At 54.4% G+C, this 9,683-nt stretch overlaps 1 protein-coding gene across 1 annotated transcript; it reads right to left on the reverse strand.

Annotated features, from left to right (window-relative positions):
• Positions 1-1,958: 1,958 nt before the first annotated feature.
• On the reverse strand, positions 1,959-8,165 carry MRPL38 (mitochondrial ribosomal protein L38). The gene is made up of 9 exons (XM_086623982.1): positions 8,099-8,165; positions 7,708-7,887; positions 7,014-7,142; positions 6,723-6,931; positions 5,008-5,080; positions 3,920-3,965; positions 3,370-3,528; positions 2,844-2,980; positions 1,959-2,229 (listed from the first exon to the last, which is right to left on the reverse strand). The coding sequence occupies exons 1-9, from the start codon at positions 8,163-8,165 to the stop codon at positions 2,093-2,095; spliced, it is 1,137 nt and encodes a 378-aa protein (XP_086480108.1). The 3' UTR covers positions 1,959-2,092.
• Positions 8,166-9,683: the final 1,518 nt, after the last annotated feature.

Here is a 9,683-nt window from a genome sequence, read left to right on the forward strand (position 1 = left end):
ATGCGTAATTGGATTTCACTCCTTTTGTGTCCTGAGAGAACTTCCCGGCACCCTCACCTCTGCCAGGGCTGGGTCCCCAGACAGAGCATGCCAGCCGTCCCTGGCAGAGAGACCTCAGGCTGCGCTCCTGGCATCTGCCAGCCTGGGCACCAGCAGAAGAAAGGGGTCCCCACCGCCGCTGCAGCCACGGGCCACCCCCTCCACAGTGACAAGAGCTGACATGTGCCAGCAGCCAGCCGGGGCCGCATCCCACCCTTGCACCTTTCACTTTTAAACTACAGCCCCTGCTGCTTCCACCTGTGCCCGTGCACACCCACCACTCCTTTTCCTACAAAATTCCTTGCAACACCCATGCACATCAGTACTCCAGAATGCAAGAAAGGCATCAGCCGGGCAGTCAGCCCCTGCTCCGGTGGCAGCTGGTCTTCTGCCTGGAGGTGATTGCGTGCACCACGTACCTTCACCTTGTCTTCATGCAGTTCAGTTTCAGGAGAAAAAGCTCCCAACCTCCCAGCCCAAATCTTATCTCCTGACCTTTGCAGACGTGCTATCGGTCGGGCACACGCTCCCTGTGGAGCTGGTGGGACAGCCCCGCTTGGCAGCGGTTCCACAGCCTCCCGCGCCGTACGGTTCTGCAGGGTGAGCAGGGAGGAGGTCCGTGCTGCACCCGAGGTGCTCACCGGTGGGCTGCTGTGGGGTCGGAGGAGTTTCTGCATCACAGGCAGGCTCAGAGCCACCCCCCAGACCACCCTTGGACACAGGAGGCGCCCTGGGATGTGTCATAACTCCCTGCGTGTCCCAGCACAGCTTCAGCCCTAAAAACAATACTTTGTGCTGAATCTACAAATTCTCACCCAGTATTCAAAGCTCAGAGAGGAGGATAATAAGACCTGTGTGTCTGTCTGGAACCCCAGGACACCTGCACTCCCACAGCCATCACCTCACCAGCTAAGTCAGCCCAGTTTAAACCAGACCATGGAAGCCTTCGGGGCGGGAGGAGAGTTCAGGGAGCTCAGGCATAGCTGGTAACGGCAGCGATCAGGCATTCCAGCACAATCTCATTCTTGCTGGAGAGTCTTATTTCTTGAGGAAAGTGGGAACCTCAGACAAAGTTACAGGGAACCAGAGCTGGGAAGAGGCAGTTGCAATGGCAGGAACATGTTGGTATTTGGAGGTTGCATGAAAATCTCTGCAGAGCAGAGCAGAGAGCAGTCTCTCCACAGCTGGGGACAGGAGCAGCAGCAGCAGGGTGCCAAGCCACCACCACGTCTCTACCCCAATCCCAGCAGCTCTGCAGATCTGCTTTTGCTCCACATATCCACAACGGGCATGTGCTGCCTGAGGAGTGAGGGGAAGGTGACTGAGGTCCACATGCTTGGGTAGCTGTCAACTTTGTGCAGGTTTATCATGTGCATAGCCACACTCTTCCCACCGGACAACATCCAAGAGGGAAAGGAAATCCTGGCCAGAGGAAGGGCTGCCCTTCTCCCCTGCACGCTGCTGTGGTGCACAGTAGCCCAGAACTGTGCCAGCTGGCCAGGATACCAAGTTCTTCCCAAGAAAGACAAGGCAGTGCCACCAGCATCGCTCAGTGTGTTTAATCAGACCCATCTCTTTAAGAGGACTGCAACTGAAAGCTGACGTAGTCCTGAACCGCAGCGCTGTAAGAGGAAATCCAGGCAGGCCTGGCTCTGTTTGCTCCAGAAACAGGCAAAAGGAGAACTGTGAACCTTGCAGAGAAGCAAGGCAGGGTGTCCCTGGGGGACTCTGCCCTGCAACGCTTACCGATCAGCTCTGCTTCAGACTCAGTGGAAGATTTCAGCCTGGCCACGGGCTTGTTTTCATCTGTGAATGTCCTCTTTAAGTGGCCTTTTGAGCACACGGCTGCCAGCACTGCCAACGTCTGTGGCCCTCAGCTGCGCGGTTCCCGGCGCTGCCAGCACAGGAGGACTGGGAGCCGAGGGGCTGAGGCTTTGCCGTCTCCCTCCAGAGGTGCAGGCAGCTCCCGGCTGCACAGCTGTGAGCGCAGGGAAGCCGGCGGCCCCATCTGCCCGGCTGCCATCCCGGAGCGGCTCGAGAGGAGGCCAGGCCCCTAGTAAATGCCGTAGGTGGGCTCCTCCGTGTCTCGGTATCTGTCCAGGTACCTCAGGGGCTGGTGGCGTGGGAACTTGACCTGTGGAGGGTGGTAAACGGGCGGCCGCACAAACTCAAACACGGGCTCTCGCATATCTGCAAAGGGGCGATGCAGGAGGTTAGCACGACGGCCCAGATTCAGACCCCAGGCCCTCCATGCGCACACCAGACCAGGGCTGGCCCCAGGGAAGGTTCTGTCGTGAGGATGGAGCCAGGTTCTTCTCAGTGGCATCCAATGATAGGACAAGGGGAAATGGATATAAGCTGGAACATAGGAGGTTCCTCTTAAACATGAGGAAGAAGTTCTTCCCATTAAGGGTAACAGAACACTGAACAGGCTGCCCAGAGAGGTTGTGGAGTCTCCTTCTCTGGAGATGTTCAAAACCCGCCTGGACGCGTTCTTGTGTGATCTGATCTAGGTGGTCCTGCTCCGGCAGGGGGATTGGACTCGATGATCCTTTGAGGTCCCTTCCAATCCCTGACATTCTGTGATTCTGTGTGATTCTAGAGGCTGTTTCCTCACATTGCTGTTTGTTTGGCGGAGGATGGCTCCATAAGCACCCGGTCCGTGCTGTAACGGATCCAGGCAAGTGGCAGGACCAAGCAAGAGCCTACAGCCACAGCTCCCTGACCCTGTGCCTTACCCGCAGGGCCATGCCCCAGCCCACAAACAGGCCCCCTTCAGCACCCCTGCACGGTGCATTTCTTACTGAGAAGCTGATGGAAGACCCAAGTAACGGAGCTGTCCCACTGACACTGGAAAAACGCCAGCCCTGCCGGGGTCATCGCATCCTCGTGCTTTCTGTAGAAGTCAAACGTGCTAAAGGTTCGCATCTTGAGGCTGTGGCTGGAAACAAGACATAAGCACAAGAGTTGAGGTGAACCTCTTTTCCTGCAGCACCCTGGTAGGCAACTACTCCCCCACATCATCCCAGAGGCTATAAAATAGAGGTGGAAAAGGAAGTCACTAATCTTCCCAGCTCCTCCAGCTCTCTGCATATTTCTGCCCAGGCAGGAAAGAACACTCTTAGCAGCCTGGTTTAAAGAAACAGGACTCCACAGTGCTTGCAGGGCCAGCATTGTGGCTTCAGGTGACACACAAACACAAAGCAGCCCTGAACAACCCTGCAGATTAAAGAAACTGCTCTCCTATAGCAGTAACAAACATGTCATCACAGCAAGCAGTAACAGCCTCGCCAAGCGAGGGTGAAACTGCCCAGTGAAAGCCTGAATTACCATGGCATCGGCCGAACATCCTCACTGAAATCTATGGGGCAGTCTTGCTTGAAGAGGAGGAAGATGAAGCGATGGTAGCCAGTTCCCCTGGCAGGGAACGGGGGCAAGTAATGGCAGATCTCCTTACCCGACTTGATGTCGTTGCCTGGGATGTTTGTCCTGAACACAAACAAGTTTAACTCACAATATACCCACTTATTTCCCGCAATTAGGACCAGCAAATTCACCCAGGATTATGAATCACTGTGCTACGTTTTGACATGACTTATGCCCTGCTTGACGAGTGAACAGACAGTAGAGGCTGCTTTCACTGGAAGAAAAATCACCCCCAGTGTTTTGAATGCCAACCAGCAGCAACACCCGGAACTACTGCGTCTTTGGCAGGACCCAGAACGCAGGGGTAAAGCAGCTAACAGCAGGAGCATCACAGAAAAACATGGAGCTGTCGGAGCAAATACTTGTTGCCAAGCTCTGCTGCAGGAGTTTCTGCCCACTCCGCCTGGGCGTTCCCTGAGCCAAGCAGCACGCGGCTCCGACGTGCTGTACTCACACCAGCCAGTGCAGGTACTCCGAGTCCGTGTCTCTTAAATGTCCATCTGCAAACGCACACAACAGAGAAAGGTGACTCAGTGACAACCTGGCATCTGCACCAAGCCCAAAGTGACAAAACCCAGACCCCTCTGAACGGAGGGGGCAGCTTGAGACCTCTCAGCATTCCTCTCCTAGCAGAAAAGTAACTCATCCTTATAGGACTGAGCTTAAAATGAGGAGTAAAGAACTCTATGGAAGTAATTCCAAGATTAAAAGGATTTCTTGGTCAGCTGCTTCACTTCACTGTGCCTTAGCTTCTCAGGGCAAACAGTGTCAGCTAACCTACCTCCCAGGCAGATTGCTGAGGGAGAGAAGAGCTTGAGGGCAAACAGAAGACGGGCATCAGGGAACTGCTTCTGCTACACTGCAACACACGCCCTGCTGCGTCACTGTCCCGTCTCCCAGCTGCTAAAGATTCGGGAAGGCTACAATCCTCCCTGCATATGTAATACATCCCTACACAAGAAGGACATGGAGCTGCTGGAGCGAGTCCAGAGGAGGCCACGGAGATGATCCAAGGGCTGGAGCACCTCTGCTATGAAGAGAGGCTGAGAGAGTTGGGGCTGTTCAGCCTGGAGAAGAGAAGGCTCTGGGGTGATCTTATAGCAGCCTTCCAGTACCTAAAGGGGGCCTACAGGAAAGCTGGAGAGGGACTTTTTACAAGGGCGTGTAGTGACAGGACAAGGGGCAACGGCTTTAAACTGAAAGAGGGCAGATATAGATTAGATATAAGGAAGAAATTTTTCACTCTGAGGGTGGTGAGGCACTGGCCAGGGCACAGGTTGCCCAGAGAAGTTGTGGATGCCCCAACCCTGGCAGTGTTCAAGGCCAGGTCGGATGAGGCTTTGGGCAACCTGGTGTAGTGGAGGATTTCTCTGCCCATGGCAGGGGGGTTGGAACCAGATGATCTTTGAGGTCCCTTCCAACCCTAATCATTCCATGATTCTACTTAGAAGATACTGTGCAGCCAAAAGAAACAGGAGCTAACCAAAAGCAGAGTGAAACAACCCCGTTGAAACAAGTTCTTTTAAAGAACCTGCTACTCACCTGGATTTGTGAGCAACAGAGTCCAGAGGGAGCCTTCATCTGCCTCGTATGACACTTCAGGGGGACCGGAAGCCTAAATGAGCAACATAAAGACAACGTAAATAGCTCAAACAGCAGCTGCCATTAAGACAAGGTCATAACAATGTTGAAAGCTTATGGGTAAAGAATCAGAGACCGAGGCAACAACGGGAACCTTGCCGCTGGTGTCCACTACAGGCCGCCCCACCAAGAGGAGCCTATTGACAAAGTTTCCTGCCTCCAACTACAGGAGGCATCGTGCTCGCAGGCTCTGGTCCTGCTGGGGGACTTCAACCACCCCAACAGCTTCTGGAAAAGTAGCACAGCGAGGTGTAGGCAATCCAGGAGACTCCGCGAATACACTGAGGACAACTTCTGAAGCCAGGTGATGGAGAGCCCTACCAGAGGGGGTGTCATATTGGACCTGGTGGGCACCAAGACAGGTGAGCTAATCGGTGATGTCAAGATTGGAGGCAGCCTGGGCCGCAGTGATCATGCACCAGCAGAGCTGGCAGTTCTGAGGGACGTGGGTCAGGCAAAGAGTAAACTCAGGACTCTGAATTTAGGAAGGGAAACTCCCAGCTGTTCAAGGAATTAGTCAAAAGGACCCCATGGGAAACTGCCCTCAGGGACAAGGGAGAAGAACAGAACAGGCAGATATTTAAAGACACTTTCCATAGAGCACAAGAGCTCTCGGTGCCCAGGTGTACGAAATCAGGCAAGAGACCAGCATGGCTGAGTCAAGACCTGCTGATCAAACTAAAGGGCACGAAGGAAGCGCACAGGCAGTGGAAGCACGGACAGACATCCCAGGAGTATAGGGATGGGGTCAGGAAGGCCAAGGCATGGATGGAGCTGAACTTGGCAAGGGATGCAAAGAGTAAGATTGTTGGATAACACTGTGTTCTGCTCTGGGGTCCTCAGCACAGGAAAGACATGGACCTGTTGGAGCGAGTCCAGAGGAGGGCCACAAAAATTATCAAAGGGCTGGAACTATGAAGGCAGCTCCTGTGAAGACAGGCTGAGAGAGGTGGGGTTGTGCAGCCTGCAGAAGAGAAGGCTCCAGGGAGACCTTCCAGCAGCCTCCCAGTACCTAAAGGGGACACATAAGAAAGATGGGGACGAACTTTTCAGCAGGGCCTGTTGCGACAGGCCAAGGGCAATGGTTTTACAGTAAAAGAGGGCAGGACTTAGACTAGATACAGGGAAGAAATTTTTTATGATGAGGGTGGTGAAACACTGGCCCAAGTTGCCCAGAGAGGTGGTAGATGCCCCATCCCTGTAAACGTTCAAGGTCAGGTTGGACGGGGCTCTGAGCAACCTGATCTAGCTGAAGACGTCCCTGCTCGTGGCAGGGGGTTGGACTGGGTGACCTTTAAAGGACTCTTCCAACCCAAATCATTCTAGGATTTCCATAGCAAAGCATACCAACTTGTCACAGGCAAGGCCTTGCCACTGAGTAATCCAGCTCCACCAGAAGAGCTTCCAGAGCGTTAATAAACATCAACTTGTCAATACCCAACAATCCTGTTGCAAAGCTCTGTCCTCATGACATCCAAGAAACACATTTCCTTCATCACAGAGGAAATACCCTTGTAAAAGAAATCCCTGGAACGGACAATGCCCATTACAAGCACCTGACAAAACCACACAGGCTTCCCATGGGGTCAAGGTTGTTCCCAGCTCCCCTCACGCACCTCTGAGGGAGTCACCATGTTCCCATAGTAGACCGGCACGAGGTGCTCGTCTGCTTGGTGGTACTCCACCCTCAGGGTAACCCAGGGGGTGAAGGTGGCTCCCAAGAACAAGTCACGAAATACCCCACAGCGCTCCGCCACACGCTGCTTGTGGAACGGGCCGCTGGTCTTCTCCCACTCGGCTCTGACCTCATCGAGGGGGATGAGCACTGCAAAGAGAGAGGAACACTGCAGGAGGCAGCCAGGCACCCGGAGCAGCTGGGGCAGGGAGAGGGGCGGCGGGGCACAGACCAGTCCGGAGCCGCGCTGCTCGTTCCAGCTCAGTGTTCTGGCGGTTCTCCCGCAGGATCTTTTTTCTTTCCTTGATTTCCTTTGCCCGCAGCAGCTTATCACGGGGTAGGCTGATGTCAGTCTTTGGCTCTTCAGAGAGGGGTGAAAAAGTCATGTGTGGGAAAAAATCTGAACACCGAAACACCCAAATGCAAAACCCCTGTAAAGTGATACAGTGCGTGTGAAAGGGACATGAGCTTCAGGACATTAGAGGCTCAATTCTACCACCTCTGCCTTCCCTCTGCACCTCCACACTTCTGTTCCCTCTTCCTTCCCTGCATTCATCACAACTCCAGACCCAGGGGTTTGCCAGCTGGCGAGCAGGTCTGGTGTTATTTGCTGCAGGTCTAAAGCTCTGGTTATGCTCTCCGCTCTCTGACAGTACTGGGGTTCCAAGGAATCACTTCTTTACTTTGCTCCGTGTCGTTTGGCAGGTTCTGGTCAGCCTCCCTCCTTCCAGAAAACTGCCATCCGTTTCCCTGAAGACCTCTGTACTCTGCAAACCTACATCAGAGAAGGGCCAACCTCGTGCCAAAGCACCTCATCAGCAATTTACAGGGCAGGTTTTGGAGGCAAAATCGTAGCCCCAACAACAGGTTCCCGGACCTTGAGCAGCAAAATCCCGCGGCGCGCTGCTGCTTCCACGAGCACCTACCTGGCGGGGGGGTGGTGTGCTGCCGGTACGTCCTCCACCAGCGGGGCTTCCTGCTCTCCTGCTCGGCCAGCCTGAAGTAGCGAGCGAAGCTGCGGTATTTCTCTAGCGCTTCCAAGTTGCTGACGTCAATATGCTCGTTGGGCATCGGCCCCAGCGGGGCTGCCCGCTTGCAGAGCGCAGCTGGGAGCGGAGAGAATTCCCGTTTTATGCAAAAAGCAAGAAACGAGGCCGAGGGCGCCCGGGAAGAGCGGGAGCGCGCTCCCAGGCCGCAGCCACCCCCGCCAGGCACGCCGGGAGAACCCACGCGTCCAGCAGCTTTCCTCCCCAGCCGCAAACCGGCCTCCGCTGCCCACCCGCGGGGGAACCGGGGCTCCCCAGACCCGCGTCTCACCAGCCGTGCCGAAGGCCCGCCCGCCCCGGACACCGCACAGGGCCGCACTCAGCAGGGGCGCCGCCATGGTGTGCGCCGGCCGCAGTGGAAGGCCCCCATTACCATAGCGACAGGGCCCGCGCCGCTCAGGGCCTGGCGCGGAAGGCCCCCCGCTGCCATAGCAACAGGGCTGTCTCGCGCAGGGCCTGACTAGAAACGTTCCCGCAGCCCCAGCGGGACGGGCTATTCCGTCGCCTTTGTGGAGCGACCGCCCGGCACCCACCTCCGCGCAGACATGAAACAAACCCACATCTCAGTTTTAATGGCTTTAAACTGAAAGAGGGGAGATTTAGATTAGGTGTAAGGAAGAAATTCTTCCCTCAGAGGGTAGTGAGGCACTGGAACACGTTGCCCAGAGAAGCTGTGGCTGCCCCGCCCCTGGAAGCGTTCAAGGCCAGGCTAGATGGGGCTTTGAGCAACGGGGTAGCGGAGGGTGTCCCTGCCTATGGCAGGGGAGTTGGAACTGGATGATCTTTGAGGTCCCTTCCAACCCAAACCATGCTGTGATTCTACGATTCTCTCTCGACTCCGTGTGCCCATCGGCTCTTCGCACACCGGGTGAAGAACCGCCATTTGGGACGGCACCGGGCCGCCTCGAGGCAAACAGACACTCCCTGGCTCCCGGGGATGGATTTCACACTCCGGCCCCTCCGAGGCTGTTTTCAAACAGAAGGGCGGTTTCATTCCTCGATGCTATGCTCCCATTTAAAGGGATAGTACACAAAGATTTTACCCCACACCCTCAGAGAGGGCTGGTCCCAGTTGAGCAGGGGATTTTCTCCACGAAAGTGTGGTTCGACCAAACAATTTTAAGGAAATAGCTTACATGAATTAAAGCTTCTTCTGCCAAATGCTATTGTCAAATCATAGAATCGTCTGGTTGGAAGAGACCCTCAAGATCATCGAGTCCAACCGTTCACCCTGCACTGTCAGAGTCCCTAAACCATGTTCCTCAACACCAAATCCACACGGTTTTTAAACACCTCCAAGGATGGGGACTCCACCACCTCCCTGGGCAGCACATTCCAATACTTCACAACACTCTCTGTAAAGACATTTTTCCTGATATCCAACCTAAATCTTTGCTGTTGGCAGCAATGAGCTTTTGCTGGCCTACGAGCCACAATAACATCGAGCAGTGTGCCACAGGCAGCTTTGCTCTCTGCCAGTTTTAGTGTTTCTGTGGTGGTGAGCGGCACCAGCTGCCCTGGAACACTGCAGAGCAAAGCCAGAAAAGGTCAGGCTAGAAATAAGGCAAAATCCAACTCATTTAAGGACTTTTTGAATGCTTCATTCTACTTCACCTACTGCTTTTAAATGATATCTACTGAAGGCAATGCATGAAAGAAAGACATTTTGTCTGAAAACACATCTTTGTAATTTATTAAATCTGTACATACAGCTAGTATTGTTCTCAGTAACACATTTTTAACCTGCTCCTCCATCATCCCTCCCCAGGTCAGCAGTCTGCCCTACTGAATAAATTGGTATCCTGAACAGCAGTGGTTCTATTCAACCTGAAAGACTCAGCAGCCAAAAGGCACAT

Source organism: Tauraco erythrolophus, chromosome 20 (assembly GCF_009769465.1).
Source record: "Tauraco erythrolophus isolate bTauEry1 chromosome 20, bTauEry1.pri, whole genome shotgun sequence".
Classification (NCBI taxonomy): Eukaryota; Metazoa; Chordata; class Aves; order Musophagiformes; family Musophagidae; genus Tauraco; species Tauraco erythrolophus.